The following is a 21,724-nucleotide window of genomic DNA, read 5'->3' on the forward strand; positions in this document are numbered from 1 at the left end:
CAATGTTCATTTATAGGAAAAATGGTGATAATATTGTCAACACAAGACTTGTCTTATATGAAATAGTGAAGATTGGGTAAAGTAATTCTAAAATACATGTTTGCAACATGGCTTTCATCTCAAAAATTCTTGAAAGGGTGTTGTCGAACAGCTAACAGGTCATCTGCAAAGGCTTATTTGAAGAGTTTCAGTCAGGTTTCAGAGCTCATCACAGCATAGAAACAGCTTTAGTGAAGGTTACAAATGAGGCAGTATCATCAGTAGGCATGGCATACATTTTCAGTGCTATGCAGATGACATACAGCCAGTGTTGGGAAGGTTACTTTTGAAATGTATTCCATTACAGATTACAGAATACATGCCCCAAAATGTATTCTGTAACGTATTCCGTTACGTTACTCAATGACAGTAACGTATTCTGAATACTTTGGATTACTTAATATATTATCATGCTTTTTACAACAACGTGAATGTACTATTGCTGTGTGATTTATTACTATTACTGAAGGTCCGCGACTCCGAACTGTAGTAAAGGGACCTCTGACTAATACGGCGGGGTCCCTGTCGGCTCGTAGCCGAAAAATAGCTTTACTTTGTTGTGTGGGTCAACTTTTCTTGCGAGAGACAGAGAGGGGCGTTGAAAGGCTGCTCCAACGGAACTTATTGTTTCGGAGGAAAACACGAACACGGTGTACAGTCGAGTCTTAATAGCTTACTTACAACTTGGGCTCGTCAGGCACTCTTCTTGGCTGCAGTGGTTATTATTATATTTACATGCTTCCAGCTCCCGTTTTTTCTCGATGACTGCTCGTACCTTTCCACTCCCCTTTTTCTCCCTCCTCGCGCCCACAGACCCATAACGTGTATGGCAGTCCATTCTCCCTGCAGCACGGACTACACTGCCCATGATGCTACATTCTTTAGAGCTATGCTTGTAGCATTCTGCCTGTTAGCTTAGCACGACAACAACAACAACGAAAAGGCGCTCTCTCACCCAGGAAACACACAGTCGCAGAGAGAGAGAGAGCGTCGCCCTGTAACCATGGCAACCGTAACGCTGCCGCCTGGAACAACAGAACGTAGCTGTCAAACAAAACCTAAACAGTCCTGACCGGCGACAAAATGAAACAGGAAAGTACCGCAGTGTAATCCATTTATTTCAACAAAGTAACTGTATTCTGAATACCACCTTTTTAAACGGTAACTGTAACGGAATACAGTTACTCATATTTTGTATTTTAAATATGTAACGGCGGTACATGTATTCCGTTACTCCCCAACACTGCATACAGCTTTATCTATGTCACGGTACTGGGTCGTGTGACCCAGTGTTTGAGTTTTTATGTATCTTTTGTATTCATTTTTGTTCTAGTTTAGCTCATCTAGTTAATTTCTAGGTTGCATTTTAGTCCTTTTTTTTTTTAGTTCTTTTTGTCATCCCCCCTGAACCAAGGCCACGTTCACACTGCAGGTCTTAATGCTCAATTCCGATTTTTTGATCAAATCCGATTTTTTTGTCTGCTTGTTCACACTACAAATAAAATGGGACAGCAAACGTGCTCTAGTGTGAACACTCAAAGCGGCCCAGCCCGCATGCGCAAAAGAAGACGTCACACACATCTCTGTACACCCAGAGCAAACAATATTGTTTGACTGATGGCCCTTAATATAAAGACTTCAGACTTTACGTTTCCCAATTTTTGCTTTAAGTTATTTTGTTATTTACATAATAATCTAGATAACCTAATAATTATCACATCTTATCTTACAGAGAATGTGATGATTTTGTGGATAATTAAAGTCAGTCATATATCCACAAACACAACAAGCTGAAAGTCAGTGATGCTGCTCGGTTTGCAGTCCTGAATATGACGTCACAAGCAGGATTCACTGCACTGTTAATGTTAGCTATGTTATATTGCTGCCTCTGTTCGGTGGTGTCGAGCCAAACGGACTTTAACGTGTGTTTGAACGAGCTGACGGTTCACTCGTTAAGCTGAAAGAAAGATGCTTTAATCACAGGAGTCACACATGTGTCCACTGCACCATCTGGGAACTCTTCTTGTTTAGCACTCGTAATAACACAAACACTAAATCCTCCTTCTCTGGTGCTGTTTTGTAGCAGTGTGTACACCTGAGACTGTCACCTGTCTGTCTGTCCTGCACTCTCTCTCTGTTTCTTTCTCTCTGATTGTGTAATAAAAGTATGAACATTTATTCATAAGTTACACTTGTGTTTGAAGCTTATCACACATTTGATTTCCATGTGTGACAACTGCAAGTGTCCAGAGTGAAGACAGACTGAGGGACCCACTGCTGCACATCATCTGTGAGGCTTTGCACCCCTGATGATCCACCAGGACAAACTCAGCAGTGTGTGAGGAAGAGGAGGAGGAAGAGCCAGCAGCAGCTGACAGATGGAGAGAATAGAGAGACTGTTCCCTGTTTGTGAAGGACTGCTAGAAAAGTTCAACATAACTAATTGTCTGTCCTGAATCAGTCTTATTAGGTAATGTTCAAATACTTTTATCATTCCAGTGTTTTCAGTGTGGGAGAAAGTACTCAGGGCCTTCAAGTTACACACTATGAAAGGCAGCAACAAGTTTAATATTCAGAAACCTAAAGTATGTATCAGCAGCAGAATGGAGCTAAAAATAAATGTTTGTTTCAGTTCTATGAAGCTTTGAGTATTTTGGATCAGTAGCACTGCTGTGTTTGTTGCATCATATTGCTGTAATTGTTTATATGCTTTATATATTCTGAGGTAAGTTGATCTATAGTGTTACATCATATTCTATAAGGATGTTATGTGTTTGTATACTTCCTGCCCAGTTTGACCCATTTAGCAGAAGTCAGCCTGTTTAAGGCTCTGATATCTGTTCTGTATGACTTAAAGCAGTTATGACATGGTCTGATTTTCTCACCCAATAAAGGAATATTTAATATATCAGTCTACTCTTCATTTTATCAGAAACAATTATCACAGCTCGTACATTTGCTTTTTACACATATATGTAGGCATTGAGCCAAATGTAATAATGCCAACATCGTGGCTCAAGAGATGGGCGTTCGTCTTGTAATCGAAAGGTTGCTGGTTCGAACCCCGGCTCTCGGTCGTTGTGTCCTTGGGCAAGACACTTCACCCGTTGCCTACTGGTGGTGGTCAGAGGGCCCGGTGTCTCAGTGTCCTCGCCTCTGTCAGCGGTTGTGGCTACACTGTAGCTTGCCATCACCAGTGTGTGAATGGTAGTGATGTGACGTTCTGTATCGAGGCTTCGAAGCGTGTGTCGAGTAATGGAGGGGGCGTTTCCGCGAAGCGCGTATCGAGGCGTGCTTCATTTATGGGAGGAGCTGAAAATGATGACGTCCGAAGCCTCGCTGCCCGGCTGTACCACGTGACTGGTTCAGGAAGCGGTTCGAACTTTGCCGCGAGCTATGACAGCGATATAAACCCCTCAGACTTCATTCAAAATGTGGGTGTTTGATGGAGAGTTGCGGTTAGTGAGAGTTTGGAGACAGTTTGGAGGTTTATGAGAGTGAGGAGAGAAAGTCAGGAGAGAATGGAGCCAGCTAAGAAGAGGAGGATGTCCTCCCCTGTGTGGGAACATTTTGAGCTTATATCTCCCAACAAGGTATGTAACTTTCCACAGAAGATGTATTTTCATAATACTGATGGTGCAATAAAACCTATGTTAAGCTGTCTGTACTTTTGTACAAGGTGAGGTGTTTGCTATGTGCCAGGGAGCTGGGATATAACAACAACACCTCATCCATGCTTTGGCACTACAGAGCTATGCATGAGAATAAGGGGGACACCGATTGTGGAGCAAGACCAGGTGAGCCATCAAATGCCATGATAATATAGCATGCTGTAATGTTACTAAATGATACAACAATATTAAACAATGCAATAAGTTATGTGTGTGATATTTATATTTGTGATATTTATATTTGTGCTTTGTCTTTATTGTCTTTCCTCAGGAGAACAATCTCAAATAGATGAAGACCTGGGCCCTATTTCAGGAAGCCGGTTTAGAAAACTCAGAGTGAAAAACGATACGCAGGGTTGAGTAACCCCAAACTGTCCAACTCGGAATATTCGGTTTCAGAAAGGCTGATAACAATTAGTTCAGTCAACGCGGAGTTGCTTTAACCCCAAGTGAAGCGCGCGGACGAGGATACATAAAGCCCTGATAAGCGGAGCACAGATTAAGCGAGTCACCATGGAGACGGAGGGAAAGAAGGCGCGGTCAATGTATTTCACAGCGCTTGAGGCCGAAATTCTGATGGCAGCATATGCCGATAACATGCAAATTCCGCGGAAAAAAGTAACACAGCCACAGTTGCAAAAGAAAGGGAGCATGCATGGCAAAACATAGCCGACAGAGTCAATGCGTGAGTGTAAATATAAACATTGATCTAGGGATTTCCACCCATTTAACACGTTATTTTATCATATGTTATTTTATTTGTTATTTTATACATTTTATTTTGTGATGTGATGTGAGCACAGGTGCAACCCAACAGGCCCCAAACGTTCCTGGCAGCAAGTAAAAATGAAATATAAAAATATAGTCCAAACAGGTAAGGTGTAATTGTATTATGAGCCATAGTGCTTGGTCTGTTTGTCCGATGTAAATCAATTGCAGTTAGAGGCTACATTAATTTTCTTTCTGTGAGCACTTATTGAAATTATCTGAGCACATTACAAGTACATATTTGCTTACTCTGTATGCTCAAATGTGGCCCGTTATAGCCAACAGAAAAAAAGCGGAGGCCCGAAAAACAGGTGGGGGTCCTCCACCACCACTACTCACAGAGGCTGAGCAGTTGGCCCTCAGCCAAAACAGTGGGCGCCCTGTGGCTGAAGGCATCTCTGCGGGGACATCCTCTGAGTCAATAACCCCGCAAGACACAAGTGCCGACATAAGAGGTAAATTCAAAATAATACATGATGTGCATACATCCTTTCTTCACAGTCACCTTTGCAGTGCTACTCATTCATTTGATAAACTCTTTACCATAATGGATTATTTTGTAGTGAAGTTATTTTCCTACTGACTTTGCCTTCCCTCAGTCTTGGTTGTCTTTGAGAGCATAATGACAATGAAGTGTAAGGTGATTGGTATGTTTGTTAATTGCCATTTGGTCCCTTGTAAGTTATAAGTGACCTGTATAAACCTCATATTCTATCAGTTGATGGTGGTGGTGTACTGCATCTGGTGCAGCCTCCTGTTGAGCCAGACCAACATGCAGTTGTGAGTAATACTCCACAGATTATATGAGTTTACAGTAGAACAGCAATGTTGTCTATTTCTTTACTACAGGAAAATAATGAAGAAACATTGACAGCTGTTACAGAGGAGGAAGCAACAGAGACACTTTATGAGGTTTACATCTTTTAATACTTTGTGTACAGGAAACACAGGCAACCAATAAAGCCAGTTGAACAAAAAATCTGTTTATTCTTCTTTCAACATGTTGAGGTGATGGGTCAAAGGAAATGATTGTGACATATGGTGTCTCTGACTGCGCTTCCATCTTGTATGTCCGTGGGAGGGTCAGGATGTTCATGGTTTGGATCACTGCTGATGTTTGGTTCAGAAGGACAGTGTTCTCCTCTAATTGTGGCAATGTTGTGTAGAATCACACATGCCACAATAATGTCACATGCCCTTTCTGGGGTGACCCTGAGTCTTTGCAGGCACTGGAACCGGGCCTTAAGCATTCCGATAGTCATTTCAATTCTGGCTCTTGTCCTGCAATTAGCCAGATTATATCGCTGCTGTGGGCCCGGTTCAGGGTCAGGGTAAGGGGTAAGCAAATAGGGTAAACATGGATAACCCCTATCACCAAGCAAGTAGCCAGTGAACTCTCCTAAGACAGAAGGATACACTTCAGTTCAAATGTCCCTGAAGCAATTGGTCTTTATATATTTTAAAGTATTCTCAACTCACCATGTCCACATTTTGTGCTCAGTGTACATTCACGGAATATTTGTGAGTCATGGACAGAGCCTGGCCACTTGGCTTCCACATTTGTGTTACTGTTGGCAGCATCACATATGATCTTCACAGTGCAGAGAACACAAATTAGCATCCATTACTATAATGAAATAATTTGTTAGTTTGAAATGCTACAGGGAACTATGTACCTGCACATTAATGCTGTGGAAAGACTTCCTGTTCACATAGTCTCCTTCATTTACTGAAGGAGCAATGATTGGAATGTGAGTGCCATCTATACAGCCAATCACGCCTGGGAACCCTGAAAATAAATGTAAAATTTAAGTAGTAGTCCAAGTATCACCACATCATAAATTAGGTTTTGGTCATCCTGATACCTGCAATTTTGTGGCATCCCTCTTTGATAAATCTTGTGGGTCTATGACCGGGGAACACCACAAACGGGTACAGGAGACGTTTCAGTGCAACTGTAACATTCCTGACTGCCCGACAGACGGTAGCCTTGGAAACGTGCTCAGCGTCACCAATATTATACAGAAAGCTCCCGTTTGCAAAAAACCGAAGTGCAATACAAATAATATGTAATGAACTGAGAGCATGTCCGCGATGTGTCACATGCGTAATATATGGCCTGAGGATGTTATCCAAATAACTTATAGATTGTGCTGAGAAACGGTGACGTTCGCACAGAAAATCATCAGGAAATGATAAAATGTCCAAACGCGCTCTGATCACTCTCTCCCGGTGGTGAGCTCTGCGGAGAATTTGGGCTTCACGATCTACTGGCTCTTCAAGGAAGTGGCACGCCATGTCCGACACTTCCTACTGTCAGGTTTCCGACAAAGGGGCGGAGACAGTCAGGGTTAGTTGTAGTAAACCTGCTAGGGGGCAGGTTAGCTTCACGGAGTGTGTCGTCATAGTGACTCACTGAGGCTTCATCTGAACTCGCTTTGTGAAACCGAAAACCCAGAGTTTTCGTTAACTCAGGGTATACTTACTCAGTTTTTCCACTAAACCGGCTTCCTGAAATAGGGCCCTGATTAGCATGGTAATTGAGGACTCCCAGCCAGTTAGCATTGTGGAGGACAAAGGATTTAAAAGATGTGTTAAATCATTAAATCCTAGCTATGTTCTCCCCACTAAAAGGTCATAAAAGCAGTGAACATTTAGTTTTTACAGAATAAAATGTGAACAGGCAGGACTGAGGCCTCAGTGTGTAGCTGTCCATACCTCAACGTTACAAAAGCACAACTACTGTCCACACCCCAACCACACCTCACCTCACAGTAAATGATCATTTCCATTTTAAACATTTCCAAATGATCATTTTCCGTACTGCCAGTATAAATATACACAGTATGCTGCCATCACTAGAATATACATGTTTTACACACTCCTTTTGTTGTTGACATTTACAGGCTGTGTGCAAAAGGCCACACTCTTCAAATTCATGCCAACTAATATTTTTACGTCCAGTAGGTGTCCTACTAGAGCAAATGAAGCTTCAAGAAGCTTTGTGCTGGGGTGAACCAATTGGATGAAAAGCTTCAGTGCTTCATGAAGCTTCATCTGCCCATCACTAGTGAATGGGTGGATGATTGTGTATAGTGTAAAGCGCTTTGGGGTCCTTAGGACCAAGTAAAGCGCTATACAAATACAGACCATTTACCATACTAAACGAATAATATGTCTCTTATATATAATACATCTGTATATACACTGTCAAATCTACACTTGTCTTTGAGTGAAGATTTAAGGTGATAGGAAATATAAATAACTGCAACTTGAAAAAAGAGTTCAAGCTCACTATATATATCTATACATCATAATAATCTGACAATACATATATTGTCCATATTATATTTACATTACCACAGTGAGATGATTTTAGTCTCATGAACAACATTAGCTAATTGTTATTTACTAGCTAATCTTAAATGACTGTTCAGTACAGAAATGAAGCCCAACAATCATGTTTTACAGTCCCGTGGTCTCAGCCTCAGATACTCAACTAATCAAAGTGATGTCATGACAAAAATGAATGACCAACAAAACATTTTTTCTCCTTCATTTCTGTCAAACAAAGCTGTATGTAACGTTTCTCGCGGTTAGTATCATGGTTGCTAGGCAACCTGAACAGTGCGACGAAGGCTAGACCGTCCAATTTCACAAGCCTCTTACTTCCGCACTTCTTGTACTTCTTGCACTACGCGTACTACAGTACGCGTAGTGCGCGCATTTCAAGCGTGCAGACCCTGAATTGGGATACAGCCTCTGTGTTTCATTCAGTCTGCGTCGCGTCATCTGTTACCATCCCTGTCACTTTAGCTACACGTCATAATTCATAGTTCTCAAGACTCTGTTATTGACATGTTCATAGTTATCTGCTCCTGTTGTGTTTTCATAGTCTTTCATGTACCAGTCCAGAATTCTGTTCTTTGCCTTTTCATGTCCTGTTCATTGCTCATAGTTACAGTAATAAGTAACAGTCTTAGTAATTGATAGTCTTTAGTTGTTTCCCAGTTTAGGTTCTTTGTTTGGGTTATTGCCATAGTTTATGTTTGGTTATTTTTGCTTTACTGTTTACCGGCCCTAATAAAGGCTCGCTTTGAGTTCAGTAAAAGTTTTGCCCCCTCATCTGTGTCCTCCAAACACCCACCGTGACAATCTATCCATGAAGCCAGATAACACACCCCAATTAGTTAAATTGCAGCAATGTCTTAAAGACATAAAGACCTGGATGGACTCTAATTTTCTTCTTCTAAATTCAGGTAAAACTGAGACTATTGTACTTGGCCCTAAAAATCATTTTCTCTGTTAACTTTGTATACGTTAACTAGTTAACATGAAAACATGTTAACTTGTAAAGTTTTAGATTTGGGAGGGAGACACTATCTCTACTATTAGGATAAGGCTTAAAACTGTCCTTGGATGTTTAGTAGTTGCAGTGGAGGATTTTTGTGCAGAAGACTACCGCTAGCTCCTTGGTTACAAGGAGCTAGCGGTAGTCTTCTGCCAATGAACAAACTTACATTTGAGAAACAAATTAAATTAGTTGTTCAGTTCTCCTTTTTTAAATTAAGGCTCCTATCCAAGGTGAGATCATTTTTATGATCCAACTTGTACAAAATGCTGCAGCCTGCCTTTTGACTTGTGTGAAGAGACATCAACATATTACTCCGGTGCTTGTTTCCCTTCATTGGCTTCCAGTGCATTTTAGAATTTAATTTTTGACTTATAAAGAGCAAAGTGGCCAGGCACCAGACTATTTGTCTGACCTTTTGCAGCATTATACGCCCTCTAGAGCCCTTTGATCAAGAGATCATTTACTCCTTACCTTACACAAGTCTAGGATGGTTCATAGAGGGGATCAGGGGGCTGCGGTTGTGGCACCGAAAATGTGGAACGATCTACCTCTCCACATTAAAAAGGCCCCAACTGTTACTCTTTTTAAATCCCATTTTAAAACAATTTTTTTTTCACTTTGGCTTTCGATACTGCATGAGAGTTACCAATTCTTTTATCCTAATTTTCTTACCTGTTGTTGATGTTAATGTCACTGTTTAATTATTACTTTGCACAGCACTTTGGTCAACTCTCTGTTGTTATTAAATGTGCTTTGTAAATAAATAAATAAAACAAATAAAATAAAATTCATCAGTTGGATATGTCAGAGCCACCGGCCTGTAGCTGTTGAGGTCCTTGGGACGTGGAATCTTTGGCACTGGTACAACACAAGAGGTTTTCCAGAGCTGTGGGACTCTCCCCACCCTCCGGCTCAGGTTGAAGATGCGCTCCATCATCCCACACAGTTGATCTGCGCAGGACTTGACAACCCTTGAGCTTACCGCTTACTGCTTACCGCTCTCTCTCGTCCTGGTCGCCCGCAGCAGCTGGAATCCAGGTAGTGTCACGCTCGTTTCGGAGTTAGCAGTGTTAGCCAGGACTCACCGGTATTCCCTCTGTGACCAGGTTAGCGACGTGAGCCCAACCATCTAATTAACTCTTAAATTAATTAATTAATTAATTAATTTATGTATTTTATTTTTATCAACTACAGAAAGAGTAGCTTTCTAGATATCTAATTTTAAGTCCACATTTTAAGTCTACATTTTAGAGATTTTACATTTTAGAGACATAATTGGAGAATACTGGTGCAAAATTGGAGGGATGCATATAAGCAGCACAGTCAACATGCATAATTCATAATATTTGCATTTGGCATGAAATTTTGTTTCCCTCTTGACCAAACTGCATCTCTGTTTTAATGTATAGCATAGAATAGATATGTACAGTACAAATGAGCCATGAGGAGATAAAAAGCCTTTTTGTAATAATTTATTCATGAATTGTAATGAAGCTTAAAAAAATATAATGGAATACCTGGGACAACATGAACTATATGGAAAAAAATATTATGCCACACCACTTAATCTAAATATTTCCTAAAAATGTTGTGTGGATTAAAATGCCATAATGATTCAGGAGATTTTAAGCGTTCTTTTAGCTTATAGCTTTAGCTGTACATTTTCTCCTTAAATGTACAGTTCAGGTCCATGAAGTCCAGAAGGCCAAAACCACCTTTATCTTTAGGTCAAAAGGCAATGATTTGTTCTTAGTCTCATTAAATCAAGCACCTATTCATGCTTCTACAAACCTGGTCACTGATTTAAAGGGTTGTACAGAAATAGGAACAAGACCGTTTGTCTTTCGCTCCTGGGAAAATTCCACAGTCATATGTTGTGTTATTTCAAAATGGCTTTTAGGAATCACAGTAACTCAGCCACAAAGTGGAAGAAAAAAAGTTACAAAGCAGGGGTCGCCAAGTGGTTAGAGCCATAGTGCTTTAAAGTTCTCTCTATTACCCAAACTCTGCTGACTCAGTAACTGCAGAAATCTTAAACTATGGCATTACCATCAGCCATCAGCAAAAACAAAAACAATAAAACACGGTGCACTGTGGGTTTCTATGACTGAGCAATTACTTTATTTTTTAAATTTTCACCAGATGCCAAAAAGTAGGCTGACTGATCAAAATCTAAAATTGAGAAAACACAAAATTCAATAAATAAAAGGGCATAAAACAAATAATAGGCTGTAGGGACATTTTCATGCAATCACATGTCTTTGAAATGGAACCCTGTTGGGCCTCAGTCACCACAGAAGCACAGGAAGAGGAAGTTCGTACAAAATAATATATCCTCAATTTAGTCTGATGCTCATGCAGTCAGCAGCAAGACAGCATGGAGGTCAGATTTCCCACCATCAGAATTTGTGAGTACTGACATTGTCTTAAAAAAATACATGGATAGACTGAAGGGCAAATTAATATATCCAAAATACAGCCATATATTTGCATGTATTTTTATGGTGAGCTGTTTGTAACAGCTGTTTGTAACAGCTCACTAATAAATGCATAGGACTTATTATTAATGATGCAAAAAAACCCCAAAAAAACATGGTCATGCTTTATAATATGAACCATAAATAAGGTGCAAGTACCCTATTCTAACATGATTTTGCAGACAACAAGGCACAAATACACCGTACTTACATGCAGTTTGCAAGCAACAAGTCAGGTTTTTGCAAGAAGCAATGAACAAAGTACACTGTAAGTACAACTCATGTTTTTGAAGTCAACGATCAAACAAGTAGATTGTAAGTACTGTGTACTTTCTAAAATGTGAGTCACCTGCAAGACCCCCGAAACAATTAAACAATTACAATGTAGCATGCATGACTAAGGCACAAGTAGCCTGTAATTTCATGAAATATGAAATATGAAATATTTCAATAATAACATAAAATTTAATTAGGTAATTTTAATACTGGGTGATTTCATGGTAAAATCCTGGAAAAAAAACCCAACAACTATATTTCTCCATCTTAGATCTTCTGCCAGTAGATTCCTGCAAAATGCAAGTAAATACAGGGTACTTGCGCATTATTAGCTGGTTGTGTTAAAAAGTGTTATCAAAAACACTGACAAAAATATTAAATATTAAAAGTCTCATTCTTAACCTTTTCAGTGCTGAATGTTCTTTTGCTGTTGGTTACAGTAGCTGAATTCAGTGATTCTCAAACACATAGTAAGTTTTTAATTATTCATGTTGTTTTTTGTGTTTTTTTAAGTGTCTGTGTGTGTGTGGATGTAGTAGTGTGTGTAATAGATTTTATAATCTCTTAACAATCTGAATGTTTTTGAAACTAATGCAGTTGTTGTTTCCAGCGAAAAATAGAGCTACAACATAAACCTCTAAAACAGTTCTGAAATAGCCCCTTATATATATATATATATATATATATATATATATATATATATATATATATATAGAGAGAGAGAGAGAGAGAGAGAGAGAGAGAGAGAAGTGTAGTCGGATGGTAACAAAAAGAGGGAAGGTAGTCAGAACTGAGGGGATTGAACTACCAGAAGGCAACATTGCAGACATAGAGGACAGTTACAAGTACCTGGGGATCCCGCAGGCAAATGGGAACCATGAAGAGGCCGCTAGAAAGGCTGCAACCACCAAGTACCTGCAGAGGGTCAGGCAAGTCCTGAGGAGTCAGCTGAATGGTAAGAACAAGATCCGGGCCATCAACACATACGCCCTGCCCATGATCAGGTACCCTGCTGGGGTAATAGGCTGGCCAAAGGAGGAGATAGAAGCCACTGACATAAAGACAAGAAAGCTCCTCACCATGCATGGAGGGTTTCACCCCAAGTCCAGCACCCTGAGGCTGTACGCTAAGCGGAAGGAAGGGGGCCGGGGACTGGTGAGTGTCAGCACCACAGTCCAGGATGAGACAAGGAACATCCAAGAATACATTGGGAAGATGGCCCCAACTGACCGAGTGCTCAGTGAATACCTCAGGCAGCAGAAACCCAAGAAAGAGGAGGGAGACGAGGAACCATCATGGAAGGACAGGCCCCTGCACGGTATGTACCACCGGCAGATAGAGGAGGTGGCTGATATCCAGAAATCCTACCAGTGGCTGGACAAAGCTGGACTGAAAGACAGCACAGAGGCACTAATCATGGCAGCACAAGAACAAGCTCTGAGTACAAGATCCATAGAGGCTGGGGTCTATCACACCAGGCAAGACCCCAGGTGCAGGCTGTGTAAAGATGCCCCAGAGACAATCCAGCACATAACAGCAGGGTGCAAGATGCTAGCAGGCAAGGCATACATGGAACGCCATAACCAAGTGGCCGGCATAGTGTACAGGAACATCTGTGCCGAGTATAACCTGGAAGTCCCGAGGTCAAAATGGGAGATGCCCCCAAGGGTGGTGGAGAATGACCGAGCTAAGATCCTGTGGGACTTCCAGATACAGACGGACAAAATGGTGGTGGCTAACCAACCGGACATAGTGGTGGTAGACAAACAGAAGAAGACGGCCGTAGTGATCGATGTAGCGGTTCCGAATGACAGCAATATCAGGAAGAAGGAACACGAGAAGCTGGAGAAATACCAAGGGCTCAGAGAAGAGCTCGAGAGGATGTGGAGGGTGAAGGTAACGGTGGTCCCCGTGGTAATCGGAGCACTAGGTGCGGTGACTCCCAAGCTAGGCGAGTGGCTCCAGCAGATCCCGGGAATAACATCGGAGATCTCTGTCCAGAAGAGCGCAGTCCTGGGAACAGCTAAGATACTGCGCAGGACCCTCAAGCTCCCAGGCCTCTGGTAGAGGACCCGAGCTTGAAGGATAAACCGCCCGCAGGGGCGTGCTGGGTGTTTTTTATATATATATATGTGTGTGTGTGTGTGTGTGTGTGTGTGTGTGTGTGTGTGTGTGTGTGTGTGTGTGTGTGTGTGTGTGAGATATTTGAATATATGGAATGAAATTTGTATATATATAGAATGATCTTCTGAATATATTTAATGAAAAGTGACGTTAAATTTGTTTGCATTTTTATGATTTATCTTGGATGTAAAATGGTATAACGGTTTCAGTGATATGGTATTATGTGTTATCATGTGCTTCAGCTTCTGCTTGACATGTTATCTCAGTTGACATCTCCATCTTTGATTGATAATTTCTCTCAAGTATTGTGCAAAATCTTCTCTTCGTTTGAAGAGAACTGTCACAAAACAGTTGTCAAACTCTTCAAACTACTGAAATAGTTCTGCTGTTGCCATTTTGTAAAGGCAGATAATTCAGAAAACCTTAACTATCAACATAAGGTTCATTTATTCTATATATCCAAGTTTTATTCTATATATTCAGACATTGGCGGCAGAGTCTTTATTTGATTTTCTGTCTCAGATTCAGGTTTTCCTCAAGTTCTTCCAAACAGGCAGCAGTTCTTTCAATCAGAGCCTATCACTATCAGCTGTGAACGGCTAAATGGGATGACTGGATGGAGAGTGATGAAAAAGATAAATGGAGATGTTAGAACATGTGCTTCAACCTGGGAAACATCGATTGGACCTTGCAAAATTAGTAATGCATACCCATCAGCTGACAGTGGAGAATACTGGTGTGAATATGGAGGAATACAAAAAAGCAACTCTGTCAACATCACTGTAACTGGTATGTCCATAGAAAAGCAATTATGTGTTAACATATTTAGTCCATTCACCATTTTTTCTGTTAAGTATATCGATTACAGTAATGCACAATGTCATATTTGATATATATTTTCATAACACTAAGGGATAATTTTTCTTCATAAAATGCATCACAATCATAATAAAATAACACAAATACATATATATTCACTGCATGTGCATTGTAATAATCAGAAGTAGCATATGTTTTGAAAGAGATTTCTATTTAAAAATGATTTGAGCTATTATTGTTGTTAGTAATGAATGAATATAATTAATGATTTCCATATATGTATAATTTTAACAAATATCACTTTTTGAAACAATAACTGTTACACATTCTTCCATTTAGATTTAGAGAGTCATGTGATCCTGGAGATTCCTCCCCAACCTGTAACGCAGGGAGAAAATGTGACCTTACATTGTAGAAAAAAGGATGCAAACTCCAACTACACTGTGAAATTCTATAAAAATGGCGTCTCCACTGGGAGCAGCTCATCAGGAAACATAATGATTCCCACTGTATCCAAATCTGATGAAGGACTTTACAAATGTAGCATTGCTGATGCTGGAGAATCACCAGAGAGCTGGCTAACTGTTGGAAGTAAGATGCAGCAATATTTTTCCCCAAAAAATGGAGACAAACTTTGTATCTGTGGCAGTAAAGACGGATCTGACCACACTTCAACGCTTTTCAGCATCTTTATTTACTCAGTTGCGTCTTACACTCACAGCTGCAGCTTTTTAGCTGCCAGCCACATGTACACAACAACAACACAGTCAGGACCCATTTCATTCTTATATGCAGGGGAGGCGTGACGAGCTTATGCAGCTCAGGTGTGTCAGTCTCACTCGCAGCCGTGCCACAGTACCCAAACTATATTTTAAAGCTTCGTGATAAAGTGTGTAAATGAGAAATAATATATGGTCCATGATGAACATAGCCACTGTTCAAAGAGACATCAGAATAATGCCTTTACATGTCATTTTTGGAGGTTCAGTTCTGAAGTTGGTTGTTGTGTAACATAAGGCAACATCTTTATTTCGATATCTAATGATAGTCTGGTGTTGACGTCCATAGGATTGCTGTACACAGGTATGTGTAGTCAAAATGTGGTCGTTGTTGACATCTCTTTTTTTTTTTTTTTAACAACAAACTTTTAGGTTATATTGAAATATCTGAAGTTCTTGTGGTGTTATTCTTAGTAAGGGTTTAGTTGACGCTTAGTCTAGTTGTGTTTTCACCCATGTCTCTGTGTTTGTGTCTTTTCCTGTCTTTTGTGTTAGTCTGTCTTAGGTTTCTTGTCTGCGTGTTCATGTTGTCAAGTTTGTGTTATCATGTTATCATGTCTACGTCTCTACATGTTTCCTGTTTTATTTTGTAAGTCTTGTGTTTCTTTGTTCAGTGTTTAGTTTTACTCTTCTCCTACGATGTTGTTGATTTGTGTCAACTGTTTCACTATGTGTTTCCACTTCCCTTGATTACCTCCCGTGTGCATTTAGTCTGTGCGTTGTCATTCAGTCTTTGTCAGGTCATCTGTTTTTCTTTCCTCCAAAACACGTCAAGATTAAGGCTTTCACGATTCTGTTCAGGTTATGTTCATGCTTCTTGTCCATGTAAACTCTTCATATATATATATATCTATAATTTTAATCCTTTCTAATGCACATTGCAATTGTCTTTCCGGCAGGTCATCCTACAGTGCCTTACTTAGAGATCTACATGGGGCTCTGCATTGGTTTGGGTGTTTTATTGGTGGTCATTCTGCTAATATTGGTAGGAGTGTTTCAACGTAATAAACATCAACAAACCATCAGAAATCACACAGAAGAAATTTCTTTGACACCAGGTATGTTGGCAGTATGCTCATCAAAACATGTATTTTTATTTTATAACAATAAGCATGCTTAGTGATTCCTGGTGGCCATCATTAATTAACTTTTTTTCTTGTTTATTTTGTCTTTTTTATAAGAAGGTGCTCAAAATTCTACTGCCTCCTTCCGGTCTCCCTCTTCTGCACAAACAGGTCAGGAAGGCCAACATTTGTTTAGGAATAAAAAACATGAACTTCAAATCTGCAGGATCATGGAAATTAGAAACACAGTCCTTAAGTAAACCGTATACCCTAGGACATGCACCTGCTATTGTATTGTTTGGTCTGTGATTTTAGTCCTTCAGCAGGTTTTTTTAGTGTTAATTTCGATATCAAATGTTTCATTTAGCTTTTAATTTAGTTTAATTGAATTGATTTTGTTTTGTGAATAAAACAAAATTTAGGCATCTAAATCTTTTGAATTTTAATCTTGTCTTAGTTGACTGAATATGATTAATACCTTTGATTAGAGCAGACCTTTGATTAAAATTGTTGAATAAAACATCATCTTGTTTTAGTCATAATTTAGTCAACTAAATTCATAGTTTTAGTCGACTAAATATCATAAGACTTTAGGAGACTAAAAATGTATTCAGTTGACTGAAATAGAAAGCATAAAAGTTTGAAGTATTTCGACTGGTGTGTTTCTCCAGACAACTTATTTTCCTTGACATAAAATGTGTCTCTATATCTACTCTTAACATTTTGTCACATTTTCATGAGACACGGGGAGCACGAGAGCTAGATCTACCTTCCCCTCTGCAAAAAAAGGGTTTACCATTTCCCAGTATAGCCTTACTGCACAAGCAAGATTGGTCAATTATTTTTATTAGGCAACATGCTGTTATCATTTTTTGTATATAAATTGCATGTTACTGTTATGAAACAAATTGTGTTGTGTTTTCATGTGGTAGAAGCATATATCCTATAAATATGTGTCACACTACTGGTATGTGGTTGCTAGGAAAGACAATGACATTGTAATAACTAATATAAATACAAACTATCAGGGTCCTAAGATATAAGTAATATAATTTAATTTAGTAGTAACTTGTTGACCAAAAACAACAACACAACATTTTAACCATCACTCTTGTTTTGTCATTTCTCTTTCATTTTACTATCTTTACTTTGAGATGGTTATCATATAGAGAAAGTGTCTAGAATGAGATATTTAAAAAAATTTAACTAAATTGTCTGCCCATATCTTTATACTTTGTTTAAGGTTTGGCTTATCTCTATATTTCAGTGCCTGCAGTGGTAAGCAGAGCTGAACAAAACAATGAGACATATTCCCTCATCACAAAACCAAGAATGCCCAAAGGTAATTTGCCTAAACTGGAAAACATTGAAATTATAATACCCTTAATTGCTTAAAAGGCCTAGTGGAAGAGAAATATGCTATCATATAAAAAGTAACATCTTCCAGAAGTCCACACATCACATTTTCACAGCCGGAAATAAGTGAGGACAATTTACATTTAAATGTAATGAAAAGAAAAATCATTCTTATGATGCTTTGTTGTTATATGCCTGCAGAGGACCATGCACTTGAATCAGTCCAGGAGACGTATTCTATAGTCAGAAAACCCAGCAATGTGAAAGGTAACTGACACTGAAACGATTTAACATCCTTTATGCTCACCACTATGTTTTGAGAACAACTAAAATGCATCTTAGTTTTGGTGCTTTTGGGGGATTTCTGACAGTGATGTTATATATTTTTTTTCTTTTTGATTTATATTTCTTTTAAACACACCGTGTGTGTTTCATGTTGTTTCATGTTATTTTGAGCTTTGTTTTGTGAATCTCAGAAAGAAAAAAAAACCCACACAAGAAACTGAAAAAAAAAATATGTTGATGAGTCCCCTCGGTTTATCAGATTTAAAACAGTTAGATAACACTGTTTTAAATTTGAAGCCTTAATTTGTCATAGTTGGCAAAAAATTTGAAATTATTAGTTGGTTCAAATATAGTTTCCAGTATTTCCAATATAGCTCTGTTGTTATTTAAAAATAACCAAACAACTGTTTTGAAATTGATTGTGTCTCCAAACAGAGCTGGCGGCAGCGAGCTGGTTGCAGAGAGGTGCCAGTCAACGAATTACTAGCATGGATCCGGATAACTTTTACTGTGCAATACAAAATTAAAAGTAAAGGGAATGCTAGTCTTCAACGTGCCTTTTAATTCCTTTGGAAAAATTGGCATTTATATAAAATACAATGAAACATTTTTGTTGTTATTAGCACATTTCATTCCTTTTGTATAAACAATAAATGTCTAATTGGTGAAAAGATGGCTGTTTATAGAAACTTGCAAACATCTCACCCTCATGGTTTGTTTTGTTAATTATCTCCATTCTTCATCTGAGAGTAAAACGTCTGCCACTTCACATCATCATGTCTATTTTAAAGGGTAGCAGTTTTTTTTAAAAATAGTGAAGCCCGGGTCTATTTGCTTTGCCTCATGCCTCATTATAGATATGAATACACTGTTGCAATTTTTCAATATACTCACTGTGGCTTCTGTGGCAACACAGTGTGTCAAATGTTAGTGTTGTGTCAGCTATCAACAGAATATCCGTTTATGGTAAAGATGGTGATACTGTCAACACAAGGTGGGAGAATGAATTTAATGCAAAAAAGTCTGCATTTTGTTATAAAAGAAATTTATCTAAGATGATTATGTTGTTAGCTTGTTTTGTGAGTTGTTTTCATATATATATATATATATATATATATATATATATATATATATATATAAATAATTGATTCATTTCTAATTTTTTGTAATATGTTTGGTGTGGACTCTTATTAAAAACACTGGCCTAACAACTCATTTGTGGTTAATATAATTATTTATTGTTGCTATAGTGAATTGACATAGTAAGGTATTTAATCTCAGAATTCTTTCCTCACACAACAGAGCTATTTCTTCAGCATTGTGACCAGAACTAGAAGTACTCCAAGTTGTATTTTTTTCTCCTCCTGGTTTCAAATCAGGAAACTTTTGCATGCAAAATGAATGTGATAACATCAACATCACAAACCTCCTTTGTTTAGTCACCAAAGAACGTAAAGGACACAAATATTTTTTTAGCAGTACAGGTGGAAAATCAATGTTAAAGGGCAACATTTAGTACTCCAAGGTAGTAGTGAGACATGTTTTATGATTTAAAGATGGTGAAAAGTAAATGGACTCTATACACCATGTTTCATTCCCCTCTTTTAACAAACACATTCATAAAAAAACATTTTTCTGTGTTTCTATGTCATTTCTGTGCTGGTGTGATGGAAGAGGAAGCTAGGCACAGGGTGAGATGGAGATCAGTAATCCACTGTGGCAAATCTCAAAGGGAATAGTTGAAAGAAGAGCTTAGGCTGATGGACGGAGAAGTACTGTTTTATCTGTGAAATAACCTTTTTTGACAACTGTTGCATTTTAGGGGAAAAATGAAATTAAGATCGTTAGATATCCAAGTCACCTCATCTGTCTCGTCCAATGAAGATCTAATCACTGAAACATCAGGTTAATGGAGAGACTTGATGTGTTTTTTCTTTCTACCACATCTGTCACCTTGCAATGTTTAAGAACTGTACAGTAAAGACATCCTCCAAGATGACTTGTAAAGTATCAGCTGGGTACTTGTGCATACTTTGTACAACTTTCAGCTTGCAGTAAATGTATTACGAAACTGTTGAACACTGTAACTTTTTAAAGACATCACTGTGTACATTTACAGTATTTTATATAGCCACCATGTATTGAAGTAGCTATTACCTGGAAATAAGCTGAACTGGAAATTTTCTCATGTGGTTATTACTCTTTTCATCAGAGTTTGTTTATTAAGAGATATCCATTCAGCATAACAGTTCATCTTTTACTGTCAACTAGAAGATGCTGCTGATATGAAGAGCTATTAATACACTGACTGGTAATGATAGTTTCACTTGTAACCACACACACACACCAGGCTTAAAAACATGACATCATGTGACAGATCATAACTATCTTTAAATATCTGGTGCATTTAATAGTGATGGTATATTAAGTAGTACATTCTGCTGATAATGTGAATTTTGCTGTCACGGTACTAACTTATTTTACACGTTTTAATGTCTTATTTGACATTTTGACACAACCTTTGTGAAAAAAAAAATTTTTCTTAAACAAAATAGAACTACACACTTGCAGTATATTCAAAGCAAAACTTTAGCTTTAGAAAGACAAAATTAAAGACAGAAAGCAATCAGATAACAAATAGATTTGGAAACTGTGATGTAGAATGTGAATGTATGAACTGGTACATGGCACCAAAATGCACTAATATTCAGTTTATATTAAGGTCATCACCAGTGTTGGGTTGTCATTACCAGTAAGAAAAGAAAAATGCCACACAAAAATGCCATTTCCTTGACACAGGCAACTCTATCTTGCATCGGTATCTACTCATATACTGTTGTCATAAATCTTATGGCCACTAGAGGTCACTGAGGTATAATTAAACATTGTGTGAGTGGGGCAACTCAACCAATGCCTTCTACTGAGTTTATGTGGTGATGACAGGGTCTCTTCTGTGGAAGAAATAAAAGTTATCTTCTCTTTACTTCAGCTGCTGCTGTGGATTTTGTTTTATTTATGAACTCTTTCCTGTAGTGGTTATGTCAATGTTAGAGACTCTTCATTAAATGAATAATGTGACTGTTTTAGGCTTTACTTTTATGCCTCTGGTCTGTCTGATTGAGTTACATTTGAACTTCATTTCTGTTCTTTATTTTCTCCAACTGATCAAGAATTGTTTCTAAAGTCTTGTCTAATTCTTCCTTCTTCTCTGACATTACCTGAACCGCATACACTACTGATTCGTTTTCGTGTATTTTTTTATCAAGAGCTTGCTTCATTGAACAAAAAATAATTTTTGTTTCCTCATCTTGATTTATTTTTGCAGACTGTATATTATTTTGTTCTGTCTGTTGCATATTTGTCACCAGTTGATTTTTATCTTGCTGTTTCTCTAGCTCCCGCACTTCGGAAGTAAGTTCATCAATATCTTTTTCTAAATTAAATTTATGATTCATTAATAATTGAACCGCCATTAACAAATGAAATTTGTCTACTGCTTGTTTTTCTTTTTGAGCCTCAAGATTTTCTTGTTTTGTATTTATGTCAACAGTGTCAACACTGTCTTCGGTGAGATGCTTTGTTTCTCCTTTCTCCTCAGTGTCGAGCTGAAGTGATCTGTGATCAGAGGACGTTCTTGTGAAGTTTCTTCCTGTTGTACAAAAGAAAGTCATTTAAATTCACAGAAATCTATTATCCTATAATTTTTTTTAAG

At 38.5% G+C, this 21,724-nt stretch overlaps 2 protein-coding genes across 5 annotated transcripts in view; one reads left to right on the forward strand and one right to left on the reverse strand.

The window, feature by feature from the left end:
- The window catches only part of LOC113017443 (butyrophilin subfamily 2 member A2-like), a 97,033-nt gene that overhangs the window by 67,573 nt on the left and 7,736 nt on the right, over positions 1-21,724 (reverse strand). Inside the window, exons 6-7 of one of the 3 annotated variants that reach the window (XM_080293564.1) lie at positions 21,644-21,661; positions 20,549-21,607 (exon numbers count right to left, since the gene is read on the reverse strand). The exons of 1 other annotated variant lie outside the window; for it this stretch is intronic. In XM_080293564.1, the coding sequence (XP_080149690.1) occupies positions 21,135-21,607; positions 21,644-21,661 (491 nt within the window). In that variant the 3' untranslated portion in view covers positions 20,549-21,134. Of the gene's footprint in view, positions 1-20,548; positions 21,662-21,724 lie in introns of those variants that run through there. One more of the 3 variants, XM_080293559.1, reaches the window with a different exon arrangement.
- On the forward strand, positions 11,203-20,605 carry LOC113017464 (uncharacterized). 2 transcript variants are annotated; one of them, XM_080293606.1, is made up of 9 exons: positions 11,203-11,240; positions 11,996-12,055; positions 14,232-14,498; positions 14,868-15,119; positions 16,207-16,365; positions 16,489-16,542; positions 17,639-17,713; positions 17,929-17,994; positions 18,448-20,605. In XM_080293606.1, exons 1-9 carry the CDS (start codon positions 11,210-11,212, stop codon positions 18,537-18,539), a joined length of 1,056 nt encoding a protein of 351 aa, XP_080149732.1. In that variant the 5' UTR covers positions 11,203-11,209; the 3' UTR covers positions 18,540-20,605. The 2 variants fall into 2 exon arrangements, with proteins under 2 accessions (XP_080149732.1, XP_080149734.1); XM_080293608.1 differs by having other exon boundaries at positions 16,492-16,542.

This window comes from Astatotilapia calliptera, chromosome 3, assembly GCF_964374335.1.
Source record: "Astatotilapia calliptera chromosome 3, fAstCal68.1, whole genome shotgun sequence".
NCBI lineage: Eukaryota > Metazoa > Chordata > Actinopteri > Cichliformes > Cichlidae > Astatotilapia > Astatotilapia calliptera.

What these genes read in the sequence shown, in the direction of transcription:
- LOC113017464 (XM_080293606.1), top strand. Translation starts at nt 11,210, where the DNA reads ATGGAGGTCAGATTTCCCACCATCAGAATTT. An exon ending in CAGTGATTCTCAAACACATA is followed by an intron (nt 12,056 to 14,231) that starts GTAAGTTTTTAA and finishes TTTCTGTCTCAG; the next exon opens with ATTCAGGTTTTCCTCAAGTT. An exon ending in AAAACCCAGCAATGTGAAAG is followed by an intron (nt 17,995 to 18,447) that starts GTAACTGACACT and finishes GTCTCCAAACAG; the next exon opens with AGCTGGCGGCAGCGAGCTGG.